Source organism: Lepus europaeus, chromosome 9, assembly GCF_033115175.1.
Source record: "Lepus europaeus isolate LE1 chromosome 9, mLepTim1.pri, whole genome shotgun sequence".
Classification (NCBI taxonomy): Eukaryota; Metazoa; Chordata; class Mammalia; order Lagomorpha; family Leporidae; genus Lepus; species Lepus europaeus.
Genome location: NC_084835.1, coordinates 15,208,749 through 15,229,388, shown reverse-complemented (window position 1 = coordinate 15,229,388; position 20,640 = coordinate 15,208,749). Strand labels below are relative to the sequence as shown.

The 20,640-nt window shown below is 56.9% G+C and overlaps 1 protein-coding gene across 3 annotated transcripts in view; it reads right to left on the bottom strand.

Moving 5' to 3' along the window:
- Nucleotides 1–20,640, bottom strand: part of NUP210 (nucleoporin 210) — an 87,482-nt gene that overhangs the window by 32,752 nt on the left and 34,090 nt on the right. For all 3 annotated transcript variants that reach the window (XM_062200604.1, XM_062200603.1, XM_062200605.1), the window contains 9 exons: nt 19,693–19,848; nt 17,197–17,395; nt 14,844–14,989; nt 13,766–13,987; nt 11,887–12,060; nt 6,848–7,040; nt 6,227–6,333; nt 4,399–4,503; nt 4,208–4,309 (listed from right to left, as the gene is read on the bottom strand). In XM_062200604.1, the coding sequence (XP_062056588.1) occupies nt 4,208–4,309; nt 4,399–4,503; nt 6,227–6,333; nt 6,848–7,040; nt 11,887–12,060; nt 13,766–13,987; nt 14,844–14,989; nt 17,197–17,395; nt 19,693–19,848 (1,404 nt within the window). The remainder of the gene's footprint in view (nt 1–4,207; nt 4,310–4,398; nt 4,504–6,226; nt 6,334–6,847; nt 7,041–11,886; nt 12,061–13,765; nt 13,988–14,843; nt 14,990–17,196; nt 17,396–19,692; nt 19,849–20,640) is intronic.

Here is a 20,640-nt window from a genome sequence, read left to right as displayed (position 1 = left end):
TTAATTTTTAAGCATAAAACTTATATCCTGAAAACTACAAAATAACAAAAGACATTTAAATTCATCACAGATTCGGTGCAATCTCGATCAGAAGTCTAGCTGACTGCTTTTGGTGCAGCAGTTAAGACACTGTTTGGGACATGTTATATCCCACATTGGACCGCCTGGTTACAATCCCAGCTCCCCCACTGCTGATCCAGCTTCCTGCTAACGTCTTTGAAGGCAACAGGCAATGGCTCAAGCACTAATGTCCCTGCCACCTGTGCAGGTGGGAGACCCAGACTAAGTTCCAGGCTCCTGGCTTCAGTCTGGCTCAGCCCTGGCTATTGCAGGCATCTGAAGGGTCAACCTGTGAACGAAAGAGATCTGTTTCTTCCTGTCTGTCTCTCTTGCCTTTCATATGAAAGCAACAATAAAAAGTCTCAACAATTTGATGCTAAAATTCATAAGGAATTGAAAGGAATCCATGACAGACAAAATAACCTTGAAAAGACAAACAGTTGAGGACACATACTTCCCGGCTTTAAAACTTACCACAAAGAAACTCTGTGGCACTGACACAAGGACAGACGCATAGGTCAACAGCACAGAACTGAGGATCTTAGAAATATACCCAACATGGTCAGCTGGTTTTCAACATAGGTGTCAAGATCACTCAAGGCACAAAGAATCACCTTTGTGACAAATGGCGCTGGGACAAGCTATAGCCATACCCAAAAGAATGCACTGAACTCCTACCTCACAGCACAAATAAAAATTAACCCAAAATGGACCAAAGACAAAAAAAAAGTACGAGCTAAAATTTTAAAATTCTTAAATAAAAACAGGATAAATCATCAGCTCAGATTTGCAAGATTCTTAGATATGATATAAAAAACATGAGCCTGTGGCAGGGCTGTGGTGTAGGTGACACTGCCTGCAGCATTGGCATCCCATAAGGGTGCTGGTTCAAGTCCCAGCTGTTCCACTTCTGATGCATCTCCCTGCCAATGCACCTAAGGAAGCAATAGAAGATGGTCAAGTCCTTGGGCCCCTGAACCCAGGTGGGAGACCCAGAAGAAGCTCCTGGCTCCTGGCTTTGTCCTGGCCTGGTTCCAGCTATTGTGGCTATTTGGGGAGTGAACCAGCAGAGGGAAGATCTCTCTCTCTCTCTCTCTCTCTCTCTCTCCTTCTATTTGTGATTTTCAACTAAGTTAAAAACAAAACAAAACAAAAAAAAACCATGAGCTAGAGAGCAGGTGCAGTCTGGGGTTACAATACCTGCATCCCACATCACAGTGGCTGGGTCTGATCGTCATTCCGGCTCTTGACTCCAGCCTCCTGCTAACGCAGACCCTGGAAGGCAGAGGTGATGGCTCAAGTAATTGTGTTCCTGCTACCCCCATTGGAGGACCTGGACTGTGTGCGTCTGGATTCCTGTCTCTGGGCCTGGCCCAGGCATGGCTGTTGCAGGCACTGGGGGAGTAAGCCAGCGGATGGCAGCTCTTCCTCTGGCTCTCTCTCCTTGCAAATGAAGAAAGAAACAGCCACAGCAATTACAGAAAAGACACTCTGCACTTTACAAAAATTCAAAACGTGTATGCTTGAAAGGATTCTATCAAGAAGGTAAAAAGACAAACCACAGAGTGAGAGAAAACATCTACAAACTACATCTGATAAGACTTGTACCTGGAGCCGGTGCCGCGGCTCACTAGGCTAATCCTCCGCCTTGCGGCGCCGGCACACCAGGTTCTAGTCCTGGTCGGGGCACCGGATTCTGTCTCGGTTGCCCCTCTTCCAGGCCAGCTCTCTGCTGTGGCCAGGGAGTACAGTGGAGGATGGCCCAAATGCTTGGGTCCTGCACCCCATGGGAGACCAGGATAAGCCCCTGGCTCCTGCCATCGGATCAGCGCGGTGCACCAACCGCGGCGGCCATTGGAGGGTGAACCAACGGCAAAAGGAAGATCTTTCTCTCTGTCTCTCTCTCTCACTGTCCACTCTGCCTGTAAAAAAAAAAAAAAAAAAAAAAAAAAAAAGACTTGTACCTGGAATAATACAACAAACTTCTACAAGTTCTTAAAAAGAGGAAAACAATGGGCAAAGGATCTGAAGAGGTATCTGTTCAAAGAAGACATACAAATGGCCACTAGGCACATGACAAGAGGCTCAATACCATTGGCGACCCAGGAAATGTGAAGCAACACCACACTGAAACCCCACTTACACCCAGTAGGCTGGCTAGAATGAAACACTGAGAGTGAGTGTTGCCGAGGACACGGGAACACTGGAACCCCCACGCTCTGCAGCCCGCTATGGAAATGGTCTCGCAGACCCTCAGTGACACAATCAGGACCCCAGCAATCTCAGCCTGCGTACACACCCAGCAGAAATGAGAACACCCGTCTGTACGAAAGCTCAGAACCAATGCTCACGGCAGCATTACTGGTTAATAACCACAAGGACGACAGGTGGGTGAATAAACAAAACGCACAAATGCAGAGAGTGGAATATTTTTGGCCGTAAAAAGAAATGAGGAAGACAGGCCCAACACAATGGGCCTCAGAAACACCACACTCGGGGACTCAGGCCTGCCACTGACGACCTCTCGCTGCATGATCCCATTTATGGTCACGGCAGACAGATCTACAGAGACATCAGTGACTGCTGGACGCTGGGACAGGGTGTGTGTGAGTGTGTGTGCGACAACAGGAAGGTGACGGTCACATTGCCTGAATTCATTTTTGGGATAATGGCTGCATCCACCTGTGAATCTACAAAAATCCACCAAACTGTACGTGTAACTGCGTGGTAGCAAATCACACCTCAATAAGGGTGTTATGAAGATCATAACAGAAGCCTGCCATAGGACACCGTGGCTGCCCCGGACACAGGCTCCCATCAGCCTCTCTAGTTTGCCCAAACCCCCACTACTCCCTGCTACCCACCACGGAAGCTAAGTCTTTCCAGGCTTATTTCTCACACTCAGTGCATTTCCATCCCTTAGTCTGTACCTGTCCCAACCTATGGGCAACTCAATTTTGCGATCCCTGTGTTAAGACAGTCAGTGCGTACAAAAAGCCAGAGAAACGGAACTCTATGACAACCCATAATCAAGGGAACCAACCCACTCCCATGACTGGCATGAATCCGTTCCAAGGGCCCCCGTGCCCTAAGCTGCACCCCTTAATAGTTCCTCTATCCCAGGCTGTCACACCGGGGACCAAGTTTCCAGCACAGGAATCTTCAGGGGCCTCTCAGACCACAGCCAAACCCAGGGCACCCGTCATGCAGATGTGCAGACATTTAAGATATTATCATTTGTTTGTACTTTTTTATTTTGTACTTTGCCATCTATTTTAAAAAGAAAAACAAAGTTTTAGGGGTCAGATTATGGCATAGTGGCTTAAGCCACTGCCTGCGATGCTGGCATCCCATATGGGTGCTGGTTCGAGTCCCAGCTGCTCCACTTTCAATCCAGCTTCCTGTGCTCAAGTGCTTGGGCCCCTGAGCCGACATGGAAGATCTGGAAAAAGCTCCTGGCTGCCAGCTTCGGCCTGGCCCAGCCCTGCCCCAGCCATTGCGGCCATTTGGGGAGTGAAGCAGCAAGATGGAAGCTCGCTCTCTTCTCTCTCTGTAACCCTACCTTTCAAGTAAATGAATAAATCTTCTTCTACACTTGACCTTAGCCAAAAAGGCTGAGAAGCGATGAAAATACTTTTCTAAAAAAAGTTTTAAACAATTCAATTGCTCTTAGAAGAAAATGCCTAAAGTACAAACAACTACATACAAAATAACCAGCCAGCCTACACCGCACCCTGAGAAAACCAAAGGCAGGAAGAGAACAGAATCGCAGCCAGCAGGAGGCTCGCTCTCCGGACCACGGGCTGTTATGTCACTACTCAGGAGAACAGGGAGAAGGTCAAGAGGGAACCGGAGAAATGGAGGAGCTGACCCCTCTCCTACCGGTGGTCTACTGCGTGGTTGGTGCTGTGCTCTCGTGAAGTCTTACTTGCCTCTTCATTAGAAGACTGATGGGAGGCACGGTTAGCTAAGTGGTGCAGGTGGGCAGCCGGGCGGTGGGGACCCACTACAGACCACAGCACAGGACACAGGACATTTCGGACAGAATCAGGGAATCCAAAGCCCTCGCCAACCAAAGTGAATGTGATTAAGTGCCAGCTCGGAAATAATTAACCCACAAGCTACATGGGGTGGGGCTCAGGCTCACCGTGGCGACGCCCCCCGCCTCCTGGTAGGCCACCTCCACAATGTTGGCAGCGCTCGTGTTGAGGAAGAAGTAGCCGGAACCTTCTCGGATGTGCAGCTCGGCCTGCGGGAGAGAGATGTAGGCAGAGGACTGGGCTGCACGTGGAAGGGCAAGCGGAGCCTCTGCAGGAGGTAGCTGGGCAAGGGCTGTACCTGGACTTGAGGGTGGTTGTAGATGGTCACGTCTTCTGGGCTCACTCTCACGTCCTCCACCAGAATGAGCTCCAGAGAGGCCGACACAGGCACAAGAGGGTCATCCTGAGGGCACAAGGCCAAGGCCATCAGGTCTAGGAGGCCTGCCCCTCAGGAAGAGCAAGATACCTGGGACACCAGGCCCAATGAAACCACCAGGCTATGGTGTAGCAGGTAGGGCTGCCGCCTGAAGCGCTGGCATCCAATATGGGCGCCAGTTCAAGTCCCAGCTGCTTCATTTCAGTCCAGCTCTCTGCTATGCCCTGGGAAAGCAGTGGAGGATGGCCAAAGTGCTTGGAAACCTGCACCCGCATGGGAGACTTGGAAGAAGCTCCAGGTTCCTGGCTTTGGATAGGTCCAGCTCTGGCTGTTGCAGCCATCTGGGGAGTGAACCAAGGGATGGAACATTTCTCTCTCTCTTTCTCTCTCTCTGCCTCTCTGTAACTCTGCCTTCTAAATAAGTAAATAAATCTTTAAGAACACACACACACAGTACTCCTGAGCCCAGCTGCACAGCCACCGCCCCCGAGGCCTGGTTACCCAGGAGGCAAGCTGCAGCCTCCCCACCTCCAGGAAAGGAGGGGGTCACTGGCGTCTGCCTGGAGCTGAGCCACCCCACCCCACCCCCACCCAGACCTTCCAGGCCTCCAAGCAGACAGGCAGCTGCAGCACCCACAGCAGGTGCTAACGTTGGAGACTTGTGCAGTGACACCAGGGAGTGGGGAGGAGCCCCAGGGAGTCTTCATGGCTGGCCCCCAGAAGATAGGGCCAGCTCTCGTTCCCTTGTGCGGTGCACACAGTGACCTACCCCCGCTCCCTTCTACTGTCACTGGAGGGAAACTGCGGGGCTCTGCAGCAGGCACCGTGGGGGTACAAGTGTCTTCGGGGAGACTACGCAGATGCAAGGAAAAGACAGGGCAAGCTGGTGACGGGAGGATGGTGGAGTGGGCGGGTCACATGGGGATGGGTTACTGGCAGGAGGGTTTGAGAACGACAGGGAGAACAGCTCTCAGGTGAGCAGAGAGCTCAGGGATGGAAGCCCTGGGCAATGGCAACAGAGGGAAGCCCACAGGGCACAGGCAGCCCCCCGAGGCCAACCTCCTACATTCCCAGACCCTGGGGGCCCCAGCAAGGAGGTCCAGGAGGCCACTCATAAGCCAGTGAGAACACAGACGCGATGAAGCAGCCAAGGACAGGTGTGTACCCACTTGCCTCCTGACCAGCTACACCTCTGCTGGGCCAGCAGGCAGTGACCTTGTGTACACAGCGGCCCGTGTGCCTGTGTGTGTGTGCCGTGGTCTTTGACACTATGAGTGTGGAAGACAGAGGGGCTCTGAGACGGGGCAGGAGCAGTTGCCCTGTGCCCAGGGTTCCAGGTGCTCCCGCAGGGAGTGGCACTGTAGTAGCCTAAAAACAGCTGGATACTGGACAGAGGACAGGCAGAGGTGGCCTCTCAGGCAGTGGGCTCTGCATGCCGCCAGGCACCACAGTAGAAACACACGTTGAGCACACAGGGTGAGGGGGAGAAGAGGCTGTGCAGGAGCTCTGAGTGACAGTGAGGTGGCTCCTGAAGGTGTGTGCTGGAGCCCGGAAGTGGCACAGCCAGGTGGGCTTTCTGTGGGATCCCTGGGAGCCCGTGACAGGGTGTGAGGGAGGGGGCACAATAACCCAGGAGCCCACACCCAGGGGGCACAGTGGAGTAGGGACAGAGGCCCAAGGCCCCATGGGAAGCAAGAGCCCTTCCCGTCAGGCTGGCGGCCCTGCCACCCACTGAGGCCCTAGGAGGTACCGGCTGCTTCGCTCTGGCTGCGCTGAGGTGGGACTGCTGGTAGCCAGCTGCGGTGGCCGAAATGGCGGTGGCTCCGGAAGCTTTGTGAACCACAACAGCCTGCACACCTGCTCGGAGGAAGAGGGAAAGCGAGGCTAGGAGTCTGTCCCTAGGCTACCTCTGGAACCATACCCCCTTCTGATCTGCAGTTTCCAATCCAGAAACCAAGAACTGAATTTGTGGACACCGTGCAGCCTAGGAGTTCCCAGGCCCTGAGCAGCCCTGTGCAGTCCTCAGCAAAGTGCCGCAGAGTGGCTGGTGCCCGGGGGGAGAGGCCAGTGCTCAGTGGGGAGAAGCCTCCAGTCTCGGGGGTCGAGGGTTTGTGACCTGGTCCAGCAAACGGCAGCCAGGCCGTGGAGCCCTAGGGGCTGCGGGCTGCCCTGCTGCATCGGGAGCCCCTGATTCCTGCCTCACACAGCGCAGGATAAAGTAGCAGGTAAGCACACGGCACACTGGCACAGCTGTGGGGGAGGGGTGTTCCAGAGTAATGAGCTCCCCCAGGCACCAGCCCACACTCACCCACCAGGGGATTCACGACACCTGCCACTCTGCCCGAGGCCCTCAGTCCCTTCCCCGGCTCACCCTGCAGCTTCTTCTGTCCGCTCCCATCGTCCTGGGACACCAGCTGCATGGGCAGGTCAAACTCGATGCTGGCCAGCCACGGCCGGGTGGACTCCCACTGGATGCTCAGAGAACTGAAGTTGTCGAATCGGCGGCCCTGCTGGTCGTAGGCAGCCAGGTCCAGCAGGGGGTTGCGGTGGCTGGAGACCGGCACCTGTGAGAGCCCAAGGTCAGACACCATGGCCACAGCCTGCACTGTGCGTGGCCACTGCCGACGACATGGTGCATTCTAACACTGGAAGGCTGCCTTGTGGCCTCCTGGGGACCCTGTGAGTAAGTGGGGACGAGTCGTGACTGCTGAACACCAAGGTGCCCCACAGCCCTGTCCATCCTGGCTCTGGCTCCAGCCTGTGGTTCCCAATGGGCATGAGGACCCCTGTCACCCCCAGCAGCACTGGCAGGTGGTGCAGCTGGCATCTAGAAGGGTGTCAGGATGCTGTGATGAGCCCTACAACAGCAGGAGTACCCATCTCACCTGCTGTCCACTCTGCCCTCACTGTCCTCCACCCCAGGCACACTCAGTGCCTCTAGGACGCTCCCCCGGTGGCTTAATAAGGGTGTGAACCACAGGGTTCACAAAGCTCCAAATTCTCACCTCACCCTGCAGAAGCAGTGAGCCGGGAGAGAGGCCATCCCTGTGTTAAGGATGAACAGGAAGAGGTCAGGGGAGGAAACGAAGGAGGGCTAGGGAGGGGCATGCAAGTCTTGTGCACAAATCCTGAGTTTTCCCGGAGCAGTCTCCCCTCAGGCCCCGGGCTGAATCCAAGCCTCATCACTGCTATGTCTACCCCTTTTCTCCTTGAGCAAATGGCATGGACGACAGGGGAGGTAACAGAATCCCACAGCTTCGACTGGATTCCAGCTCCAACACTTACTGTTTGTGCAAGTTACCAACTGCCCTGAGCCTATGTCTCCAGCTGTGACCCAAAAGCACAAGGGAACCCATCTCCAAGGATTTGTTCAGATGGGGGTCACGTGAGGTTACCTCAGAGAGGCTCGTAGCCATCGGTGCCTGAGGAGCGCAACGGGGGCCACCATGTGGCATGCAGATGGATCTGATTCCCCGGCCAGCGTGAGTCCAGCTGGGGGGACTGTCCTCCTCCAACCCTCACTTGGGGTTAGGAGCAACGACGCCACATGTTTTGGTCAGGGAGATGTGACAAGTCATGTGGCAACATTCTATGGGGAGCCTGAATGCCAGATTGGGTCTGCACACTCTTTGTCTCCACAGCTCCTGGGAGCAGCCGCAGAGTCTAAGCCGTGGGATAAAGCCGACAAGGACAGGAAGCAGGGACCCCAGGCAGCCTGTGAAGCAGGAGTGGCCCACGCAGGAGAACCTGCATTGCGTGCTTGTCGCTGGGACCAGGGCTGTCCTGACGTGACCCACACAGCCACAGCAGTCCCCGGGCACGCAGAGGCTTTTGTGGCAGTTGGGGCTCAGGGTGGGAGCTGTGAGCGGCAGCAGTGACTGCAGGGACCTAGATGCCCTGGACGCACCCCTGGGTGGGAAACCTGCGCTGTCCCAGGGAAGGACATCAGTACGGTGTTGAGCCATCGAAGGCTGTCCAGACCCTTCCAGGGGGGTCGGTGCAACAACGACGCCTTACAGACAGGGCTGGGCTCAGATATTTCACAACCTGGCCAGGGTCACACGGGTTCAGGGGTGAGATGCAGCTGCTCGGTCAAGCCCAAGGACGTCCCCCGACACCTGCAGCCCCTTCCTGGTGCCCGGGCCAGGGAGCAGCTCCATCCTGGCCCTGGCTCTTCAGTGTCCTGGGCGCAGCCACAGTGAGCCAGACCCTGGATGACCTGTGTGGAGGACCAGGCTCAGGCCGGAGTCTGGCTCTACTTCATCACTCTGGCCAGCGGCTCTGTTCCGGCATCACAGCTTGTTAATAAATTTACCCTGCAAACACTCTTGGTTGGCTCCTGGATTGGGGACGTATAAAATGAAATTGATGCTGCACCCAGGAGGCGGCACAGGGACACACCTCTTTCAAGGTCCCCTAATGAGACTATAAATAAATCGCAGGGGCCATGCCTGAGCAGCTGGGCCAACAGCTCAGGACCCTGAGGGCTTGATGGATCGCACAGTGATCCTGGGGCTGACGATCCATGATTTCCTGGTGACATCTACAACACACATCTCTGCCAATTCCACACAGAGCTTAGCAGACAGACTGTCAGCTTTCAGTCCAAAGTGACAACCCTGGGCTCAGCCAGAAGCACTGGTCAAGGGCCGGCAGAATCCAAGCTCAGCCCGGCCCTGAACGGAGCTCACTCAGTCACAGCCAGGTATGGACAAGGCAGATGCACAAAGACCTGTATTATTTCTCTGAAAATGAGAAGGTTCCGCAGCCAGGGGCACCTGCTCCCCAGGTCAGCCCATCTAGCCCAGCTCCCGTCCTGGAGCAGCAGTGGCCTCCCCAGAGCTAAGGGCAGCAGACAACAGGGGCATAGGCACAGCTCGATTCTGGAGAGCCACACGGAAGAAGCTAACCCAGCCAGCCCTGCAGCGAAAGCACGGAGCGCTGAGGCAGTAGGAACGTGGCACACTGGCAAAGGGCAAAACTCCAGACAGAAGCTGAGGGCAGACACGGCCCCTCTGAGAAGGGAGTGCTGCAGTCAAGAAGTAACAAGGCAGGGAGGGAGGCGTGGGGCCAGCACAGGCGCCAGTGCTCAGGCCACAGGGAGTAGCAGGTCCCAGACTGGAGGAGGGCCCTAGTCTGTGGCCAAGAAAGACAAGACGTCCACGCAGACATGGTGAGAAGGAGGGAATGCGGGCTAGAGTCATGGCCACGGAGCCCAGCTGGCACAGAAGGGACTCGGGTCTTTCACTGAGGGTAAACGGAAGCCACGCACAAATTTCAAGCAGAAGACAGCATGAAGAGTAACAGGTTCTACTCTGGTGTGCAGGCGACCACGTCTATCCCCAGCCTCAACTCAAAAGAGGAGCGCCCACTGCCATCACCACTGCTTACAAGGCAGGGTGGGCCTCAGGCCCAGATTGCTGGCCCCCCAGGGCTGACCTGCGGCAGGAGCCACCAGTTCCTGGCTTCATGTAGGGTGGACCACCATAGCCCACGAGGGACCAGATTTCCCAGGAGGGCTGAAGTCGCACAGAGCTTCCACCTCAGCAGACTGCTTGGGCAAGAAAAAACAGTTTTCCTGAACACACACCGACTGGCACCCTGGAAAAGATGGTGGCCTGCTCCGTGCACCCACACCCAGGCTCTGAGCCAGGTCCCCCTCACCTGCCAAGGGAGGAAGCATGAGCGTCCTGCACCCAGCCAGGTCGGGCTCTGGGGGAGAAGTGCCCCATGGCTGATGCAGAGTCTCCAGGGCAGGTAGGGGACCAGTGCCAGAGCAGGTGGGCAGTATGTGTGCCAGTCCATGGAGGATTCCTCTCTCAGCCCAAGGGACCAGGAAAATCCGAGGGAGGCAGAACCCGACCCACGGATCACTGGAACAGCAGGAGGAACAACTGCACAGCACCCAGCAGGACAGCGGGTTCTCCCCATGCTCCCCGCACTCCAGGAGGAAAGCTCCGATCAAAAACAGTGCTGTCCTTCGCCCAGCATGGGCAGAAGGGAGACCTCACTCCCAAAGCCTGCTGTCCGGGTAGCACAGGCCAACGTGCACGGCTTTGGAGAGGACGAATCACAAGGATTCCAACCCCAGAGACGGCTCTAGGAATTCACAAGAAGGCAATGAGTTCAGGCCTGATCGGGGCAGGGTTCTGCTTTCTACTGTGCCCACTTCTGAGTCTTGTGAGGGGGTGTGTGATGACCCTGGTGTCACACATGGTGGCTGTGCAGGACAAACCAGGCACAACAGTGCCTGACATTGTGTGAGCAGCAGGGACGGCTGAGACCGGGTCTGCCTCAGAGCCTGTGCTCATGCTGCTCCACAGCCCTCCTGACCCTTGGACCTGACTTGTACATACTCCCTTCTCCCAGTGGTGCTGGCACCAGCAGCCGCCTCCACTCACTGCCTCATGTCCTCATAGCACCTGCCACCTCTGAGCCATCCTGTGGACCCCCTGGCCTCCCCGTCCGCTCCGGGAGGCAGGTTCCTCACCTGTCCTGCTCACGCCACCTTCCAGAACTGAGACAGGACCTGGCTCTGAGGCGGGGTCTCTGACTACCCTGCCCTTGGCTGACAAGGGGCTGGGGCCAGTGCTGGCTGAAGGGCGGCCCATATCCCTGAGCCCTGACAGGCTTTGAGTGCCCCAAGGACTGAGAGCTGGGTGGAACTCAGCTCTGCGGGCCCCACGTCAGCTCCCTGCTCTCAGAATGACCCCCAGACAACCGCATCCCCGCCCCCAGAATTACTGTGAAACACGGCCCCTTCCCCCACCGCGCGCTGTACAGGCTGCACTGCCCACCCCCCAACCTGAGCTGCCCCTGCCTGCACTCCCTCCAGCCCCAAACACCAAGGTTTTGATGAACTCCCCAGTGCCAAGAAGAGCCAGGCAGCCAAGTCTGCAATTGGAAAAGACTCTGGGGGCCACTATCACCATGGAGCGGATTAAGTTACTGCTTCTGATGCTGGTATCCCATATGGGCACCAGTTCAAGGCCCGGCTGCTCCACTTCCCATCCAGCTCCCTGCTAACACACCTGGGAAAGCAGCAGAAGATGGCCAACTGCTTGGGCCCCTGCACCCATGTGGGAGACCTGGAGGAAGCTCCTGGCTCCTGGTTTTGGCCTAGCCGGGCCCAGCTTTTGTAGCCATTTGGTGAGTGAACCAGAGGATGGAAGATTTCTCTCTCTCTCTGTAACTTTGCCTTTCAAATAAATGAATCTTAAAAACACACACAAAAAAAGACTATTCCCATCGGGCACTGCAACACGTAACCGTGGCTCTGGCACAGCCACCTTGGCTCTCCGAGCCCCAGGTCCTCTCTCAATGCACAGCAGGAATCAGAGCAGCCTCCCTGGCAGGGCTGGCTACGGAGCTGAGACGGCCCGGCCCCTTCCCAAGAGTGGCCCCACTCACCACCTGCTTGTTCTGCTGCAAGAGTGGACAGGACAGGTCCAGCTGGGGGCTGGCGTACACGGGCGTGAGGGTGAGCCTGGACGGGGCAGCGCACACAAACTTCACCACAGCTGGCTCCACGGCGGGGAAGGGGTTGGTGAGGCTGGGCTTGTTCCCCACGGAGAGGGCAATGACCTGGCAGGCAGAAAGGGCTGTCAGACCCCTGAGGGTGGGCCCGTTCCCGTGGCAGCCAAGTCTCAAGTTTTCTCTTCTGCTGGACGGGGGTGAGGATGACACCCACCCCCTCCCCCGGGGGCTCAACAAAGACCCTGTCACGTGTGCAGGAAAGCATTTCCTCAGGTGGGAGCCCCTGCTCCAGCCCACACCATCCAGAGCCTCGGGTTGCTGCTGGCCAGGGCACTTCCCAGGCCCGGAGGACAGCCAGTGGTTCTACCAGCAGATCTCAGGTTCCCAGACACTTCAATGAGGTGTCCAGACTTTCACAGCAACACTCATCAGAACAGGGTGCGGGGGGGGGTGAGATATGCAAGAAATGGGGCACAACAAGGAGCAAAGCCTGGGGGCAAGGGGGAGGAACACTGGCTAGGAGCTGTGGCCTCGGAACTCCAAGTGCCTTTGGCCTCCTCCAGCTCACACACCTTCTGTGGGACTCAGGGGTCTGCTCCCCCAGCCCCTCAGCCTCCCTGACCGTGCAGCAGGGAAGAGGGAGGCTTCCTCCCCACCATCGGGCTTCAGTGAGCAAGAAGGCCCCAGAGATGACTCGGGTCACACAGGCATTTGTTCTGACCACTCAGACTCCAAAATTTCTAGTTTTCACCGTAAAAAACAAATCAAGAAACTTCAAACACATAAAAAGTTGGGATTTTGAACTTTTCTTGAGATCCCAAAGATGTGTCAATGGTTGGGTGCTGTGGTGCAGCTACTATCTGGGATGCCCACTTCTCAGAGGGGAGGGCTGGTTCCAGTCCTGGCTGCTCCACTTCCCATCCAGCTCCCTGCTAATATGCCTGGAAAAGCAGCAGAAGATGGCCCAAGTGCTTGGGCCCCTGCACGCATGGAGGAGACCCATGTGGGAGTTTGGCTTGTCCCAGCCCTAGCTGTTGCAGCCATCTGGGGAGTGAGGCAGCATACAGCTCTCTCTCTGCCTCCCACCTGTCATCCCTCCACCCCATTCTGCCCTTCAAATAAGTAAGTCTTAAAAAAGAGATGTATGGGGCCAGCACTGTGGTGTAGCAGGTAAAGCTGTGCTCCACTTCCAATGCAGCTCTCTCCTATGGCCTGGGAAAGCAGCAGAAGATGGCCCAAGTGCTTGAGCCCTGGCACCCTTGAGGGAGACCTAGAAGAAGCTCCTGGCTCCTGGCTTTGGATAGGAGCAGCTCCGGCCACTGCAGTCATCTGGGGAGTGAACCAGCGGATGGAGGACCTCTCTCTCTCTCTCTGCCTCTCTTTCTCTCTCTGTATAACTCTTCCAAATAAATAAATAAATCTTTTAAAAAAGAGAGAGATGTATCAAATCCGGGTCTGGAGTTTCATTTGCATATAATGTTCATTTGATCCTGGAGGCTTTCAACTCTGTCCCCTGAACTTAAGCCGTGACTGCATCACGCTTGGCATGGGCTATAGGGGCCCAGAGAGGGAAGAGGCCAGCCTGAGACCAGCTCTGTCAAAGCTATGGGGTGTGGGGCTAGGAGGGACCCAGCTGCTTCACCTGCTTGGCTTGCATGGTGTTCACTCAGTCACTCCATATCACTGAGCCTGCCTGTCAAATGGGTACAGCAAGAGCAGTTATCTCTCAGGATCAAGTGAAATGGCACTTGGGGAACATGCTGTTCCAGCCCTCTCTCTGGACAAGGTGGGTCTGGGGTAGTTGCCCACTCACCTGTTCACCTAAAGCCCGGCAGGTCACAAGGATTCGATGCTGCTGGTAATTGCGGGAGGTGGGGGGGCCAAAAAGGGCCAGGCTGATGCTGTCAGTGTCCTCAGAGGTGATGTTCCGGAAGAACTTGGAAGGCTCCAGGACCCAGGGTCTGGGACCTCCTTGGAACAGCATCTCTTTGGAGGAGCCCAGGGTCACCAAGGCAACAGAGGAGGGGTCCACAGCCTGTGCAGAGCAGAGGGAGGTGACTCAGCACTGACCCGGCATGGGCAGCGGCTGCGTCGGACAAGCCTTGTCATCCCATCTGAAGTTCTCAGTGCCAATGTCAGCCACAGGCATAGCGCTGGGCCATGAAGACACCACATATGTTACCATGAACAGGCAGCAAGAGGCTTTGACAGATCAACACCCAACACCCAGAACAAAGAGAGGACTGACAGTTCCTTCCAGGTCCTAATGAGTGTACATGCTCAGGGTACAAGGTCCAGCACCTGCCCCCTCTGCAGGGAGAGATGGGAGAGTACTGCTGGCTGTCCCACGCCCATCCTGTGCCAGCCTCCATCTGTTCCTTCCACTTGGGTGCCATCTATGACTTCTATGTCACTGTGCTCTCTCTATAGTTATCTTGTGGGGCTGGGGTCTAAGCTGACCCACTCCTCAGAGCCCCCGACCCTCTGCTCAGCTCCTTCCTTCCCTCTCCCTTACACAGGCTGTGTCCTAAACCCCAAAATGCCGAGTTCTGCTACCCCAGAACTGCCAATCTGTGGTTCGTGGGGACCCAGGAGGGTGACACTGAAGGGGACCAGTAGCGCCCTCTGCGCTGACCGCTGCTGAAAACCTGCGAAGCCCATGCTGCTGCTTCTGCCAGGACGGCCTGGGGGGGATGGGGCCCTGCTTCTTCCAGGTGTGAGGCAGGCGACCACCTGGGCGTCAGCATCCACTAGCCCCCCGCCTGCTTATGACTAGAAACCTGCAGGGCGGGGGAGCTGATCCCGGGTGCTCCTGAATGCATCAGGTTTTCTCACGAAGCCTCCAGAAAAACCAAGGCTTCGCATCAGGGCCCAGGGCAGGCCCGGCTCACCTTGAGGGGCAAGTGGGCGGCGATGGTGATCTTGGCTCGCAGGTGCACATGGCCATGTGTGTAGCTCACGAGGAGTGTGGTGTGTCCCTGGGCCTCGGCTCGCACCCGGATGCCACTGCAGTGTTCTGGTCCTGGCGGCAGCCGTCCTACACAGAGAGGAAAATGCAATGGCCCTCAGGACCTTGACCACGGCAGGTGACCCATGGCAGGCAAGGGCCTCTCACTGTGGCTTTGACACTCACAGTGAGTCTAGTCTCCCAACAGTAAGCCTAATTCATAACCCACAAAGCACAAGTACGGGAACACACAGACTGCAGGGACGTTTTTTCCCCCCCACACTGAACATACCCTGTGTCCAGTGCTTAGAACAAGAACAAGGACAGGGGACGAATGCTGTGGCGCAGCTGGGTTAAGCCAACACCTGGGACTCCGGCCTTCCATATCAGAGTACTGGTTCAAGTCCCAGCTGCTCCACTTCCAATCCAGCTCCCTGCTAATGTCCTGAGAAGGCAGTGGACAACAGGCCAAGTACTTGAGTCCCTGCCACCCAGGTGGGAGACCAGGATGGAGTTCTCGGTTCCTGGCTTCTGTTGCCCAGCACTGGCTGTTGTAGCCACTTGGGGAGTGAATCAGCACATGGAAGATCTCTCTCTCTCGCTCTCCATCTCTCCCTGACACCCTGCCTTTTAAATAAATGGAGGAGGAGGAGAACTAGAGCATTCCAGCAGCCCCAGAATCAGCTGCAAAGCCCTCAGGCCTCTGTTCGCCCACCCCAGGGGCAGCTTTGCCCTGCTGCTTCCTGATGCTTTCGCAGAGGGAACCACTAAGCGCGTGCTTCCGCGTCTGGCTTCCAGCCCAGGACTGCTCGTGAAGGGCAGGCTTTTTGCCTAGCAGTTGAGTTGCCACTTGGGATGCCCACATTCCACACTGAAGCGCCGGAGTTCAAGCCCAGATCCACTTCTGATTCCAGCCTCCTGCTATTGTGCATCCCGGGAGGCAGTGATGATGGCTCAAGGAGCTGGGGTCCCTGCTCCCCAAACAGCACACTGGGATTTGAGCTCCTGGATCCCTCGCAGGAGTGAACCAACAGATGGCAGGGAGCTCCGTCTCTGCATCTCACGTCAATAGAGTAAATGTAAAAAGTCTCTTTAAACACATCGCGAGCCTCCTCACGTTCTGCACGTCGTAGATCTTTCACCTACTCTTCTACCGATGGCTCCATTGGGGGATTACCCAGCTCCCGTGGACCAACGTCCGGGTTGCTTCCAGTTCAGGGCTGCGACCCCAGTGCTGCCCTGTCGCTGATCCCTGCTCGTGGAGGACACACAGGGGCCCACGTCTGTGGCCGTGTCCCTGGGAGCGGGACTGCAGGGTCACTGGGCGTGTGCTCAGCTCCAGCGCAGCCGCCAAGCATCATCCCCAGAGCACTTGCCTGCGTGTGCACGGCTACCGGCGGCCACTCTGCATCTACCAGCGGCTACTCTGCATCTACCGGTACATCTTCCATCTTTAGCCGTTCCCTCAGCCACCCGTCAACCTGTTCTCCTGACTCACTGGAGAGCAAGCACACGGCCCTGTACCCATCGAGCTACCCAACCCGGTCAGGACCGTGTCACTGCTGTGCTCAGAAACCTCCCTTGGCTCCCTCTGCCCCCGGTCCAGGCCCTGCACAGCTCCACCCCTGGTCAGCTCCTGCCATTCCAGGTGCACCATGCAGGCGAGCACCATGGACTTGGGCACCTCCCACCCACTGAACACCATCTTCAGCCTCCCAACACCCGCCCAGGTCTTCCTCCTGCTCCACAGCTCCCCCAGTCCTCCCGTTCTCTCCGTTTCCCCACCCTTGGAGCCCATCCCCCAGGCACCACAGCTGGGGCAGTGTCGGTCACACCCAGATCTGCACCCGGGAGCCCCTCCCAGGCTGACGCTCGGCAGCCTCGGTGCCTTCTCCTGGCCTGGGCCCAGCAGCAGCTCCTCCTCCCTGCTGCTGGTGCACCTGAGGTCAGGCACGCGTGCTGCTCACCCCAGACCTGGCCCAGCCGCCTCCCACACATGCCTGCCAAAACCCTCCCACGGGGGCAGAAGCAGACAGCTCCATGTGCTCAGGACAGGGCCAGGCTGGTCCCAAGGGGGCTGTGGCCGTGGCCAGGCAAATGCTCGTCACCAACATGTTCGGAGCCCTACAGCGTTCCAGGCCCTGGAACAGGCACCTGACGTGCGAGTCTGGTGGGAGGACAGGGCACAAACGCCATCCCCACGCTGAGGCCCCACCCCTGCCCTGCCCCAGTCCTCTGCTTAGGATCCCGTGGTGCCGACCCTCCTGCCCAGCGCCCGCTCAGCAATGCAGGTTCACCTGGCAGTGGCTGGAACACGCCCTGATTCTCCACCTCCACCGTCAAGTCCGAGTGGGAGCAGTCGCTCAGGGTGACCACCTCGCTGGCCCCGCCGGGCACCAGGCCGTTGATCCTCAGGGGCAGCTCCAGGGTCTGGCCAACTCGCGCCTCCACCTGGCACGGGGCGAACTCCATGCTGCTGGGCTCAATCACATACACCTGGAGAAATGGGGGGATGGCCTGGGCTCAGGCAGGCACAGCAGGAAAGGTCCAGCCGGGTGTTCAAGTGTAATAAAAACCTCAGTGTGCAGTGCACTGAAGACAGGTCGGGGAGAAGGCTGAGCTGGGAGCGGGGACACCAGAATGGCCTCTACTGGGATGTGAACTTGGAGCTCAGACCTGGGTAACCAGTGCCAGGGAAGGGTGATTTGTGCAAAGGTCCTGGGGCACATACCCACTCAGCACATGGGAGGAGTGTCAAGAGGCCAGTGTGGCTGAAATGTGGTGCTTGCAGGAGGGTGGCAAGACATGGGTCGGAGAGGCAGTGGGCCAGGCCATGCAGGGCCCAGGCCGTGGGTTCTCACTGGCTGAGCTGGAGAGACTTCAGAGGTGCTCTTGCCTCTGGTCTCTGATTAAATGAGCAGCCGGGTGACCAGCACAGAGGCTGTGGGGAATTCCCCGGAAGAGATGCCAGCAGCTTGGCTGGGTGGGAGGTGGGGGCAGGAGTGGGTCTGTCTGGAGACATTCTGAATGGACAGCTGATTGGTGCACTGACAAAGTGGCAAGGGAGCATGAGGAAAAGACATCAACAGCACCTGCTGACGCTTATGCCGACAGAACTGCTCTGGCAGTCCCTGCTGAGGCCTCTGTGCGAGCAGCCGTACACAGCGCAGCATTTCTCAGTGCCCAGCTATCTCCCTGCCCCCTTCCCCCGGGCCCCTCCTGGGCAGCACCACTGCACCTTCAAGACCCTGGCACAAGGCGGCCAGAAACTTCCCAAACTTCAGCAGTGGAGGTCTGAGTGTGAATCCTGCAGCCAGGCCCAGAAGCTGGGTCCCAGCCTTGAGCCTCACTGCCTCTTGAGGAACCGTCCTCAGAGCAATGGGTGGCAGGCGGCACTTGCACTGAGAGGGAAGACGTGAGAGAGAGGACCACATGATCCCAATTTTCCCAATACTGGAAAACCAGGTTTCATCTACATGACCTCTGTCAATAGTCCTTTTTTTTTTTTTTTGGGTTCACCCCCAAATGGCCGCTATGGCCAGCACTGCGCTGATCCGAAGCCAGGAGCCAGGTGCTTCCTCCTAGTCTCCCGTGCGGGTGCAGGGCCCAAGCACTTGGGCCATCCTCCACTGCCTTCCCGGGCCACAGCAGAGAGCTGGACTGGAAGAGGAACAACCGGGACTAGAACCCAATATGGGATGCCGGCGCCACAGGCGGAGGATTAACCAAGTGAGCCACGGTGCTGGCCCCTGTCAATAGTTCTTTTTTGACAGGCAGAGTGGACAGTGAGAGAGAGAGACAGAGAGAAAGGTCTTCCTTTTGCCGTTGGTTCACCCTCCAATGGCTGCCACGGCCAGTGCACCGTGCTGATCAGAAGGCAGGAGCCAGGTGCTTCTCCTGGTCTCCCATGGGGTGCAGGGCCCAAGCACTTGGGCCATCCTCCACTGCACTCCCGGGCCACAGCAGAGAGCTGGCCTGGAAGAGGGGCAACCAGGACAGAATCCAGTGCCCCGACCGGGACTAGAACCCAGTGTGCCGGCGCTGCAAGGCGGAGGATTAGCCTATTGAGCCGCGGCGCCGGCTCAATAGTTCTTTATACGAGAAATAGGCCCATCTTTGGACACATGCATCTCAGTAAGACTAGAATAACCTCCACCTGCACCCAACTACTAGGAGAGAAGGCTATGATGCAGTGTGGGCTTCAATTTCTGCCCAAAATGAAGAATTAAAGGGGATGATGGCAGAGTAACGGGTCGAGGTCCTGGGTGGGAGGGAGGCTGGCAGAGGCTCAGCTGCAGGTGACCACCACACCTGCCGCTACTGCTACGTGAGAGGTTCCCAGCCAGGTGCACGGAACAGGGCAGGAACAGGTGACTTTGCACCTGAGCAGGAGAGAAGGGAGAGGGGACCCTGGCCTATCTCTCGGGCCTACAGGTCCTCTCTCCCTGAGAACCCACCACTCATTTTTGTCCCTTTGTATTAGAGATTTGTATCTTTCTGGTCTGGGGAACTTTCTAGAAAGGATCTTTGTTGCTCACATGTCTTCACTGTGGGTGCTGACCCTCAGGTCCCATTGCTACCTGCAGTGGGATATTGTGTCCACCATGCTGACAGGGCCGTGAGCTCCTTAGGGGACAGGGCTGGGGACTGACCTCCTCCCTGCACTCACACTGCCAACGCCAAGGACTGGACACAGGCTGCTCCTGAATGAGGTCTGAGGGCTGGTGAGGAGGATGGCCGGGGGCCAAAAGTTCGAGGTCCCCCATGCGCTGTCCCGGGCCCCAGGCTCTCACCTTCATCTCGCCGAAATGTAGTGGGTTTTGGACATCATGTGCCTGGATTATACTGAGTCCTGTGTCACCACCTGTGGTCATCACACCCTTGACAGTGACCATGGCAACCTCGGAGTTGGATGAAGACCAGCTGAAGTTCCCACTGCCACCGTGAGCCTGGGGAGGAAAAGCATCACTGGATCAGCAAGCCAGAGGGAACCAGCTCATTCAGTCATATCCACTCCAACTCAGCACACCCATTCACATGCTCACAGCCACACTCACCCATTCACACCTACACACACGCTCACCGACTCGTTCCCAAACTCACACGCATGCCCATTCACGTGCTCACCCACTCACAGCCACACTCACCTACTCATCCTCACCCATTCAAATTCACGTGCACTCATTCACACTTGATCAGCTACTCACACCCACTCACAAACGCTTGCCCATTCACATCTACACTCACACATGCTCACTTGTTCAGACCCAACTGCTCATTCATACACGTCTAGTCACACTCACCCACTCACACACGTACACTGCCACTTACCCACTCACCAAGTTGCTCACTCACCAACTCACTCACCCTCCATTCACACCCACCTTCTCACATTCACATCTAAACATTCACACACACACACACACACACAAGGTCAATGGCCCCACGTTTAACAGTGACATCAGCCAACACGTGGCTACAGGCTCCCTCTACCCTTGCTCTCTCCTCCCTGTCTCATTTCTGGTCCTCACACTTCGGGGACCTTATGGCTGACAAACACAAACACTCACTCTGTGACAGCAGCCCGTTACCTGGTGGGAATGCCCAGAGCTCAGGCTGGAGTGGGAAGAAACCCAAGCAGAGCCACCTGCAGGCGGCTGCTTCCCCGCCAGCAGCGAGCTCCCCGGCACACTCCCTGCCCACTTCTAGTTGCCTGCGAGAAAGTAAGCAACAGGCCCTCC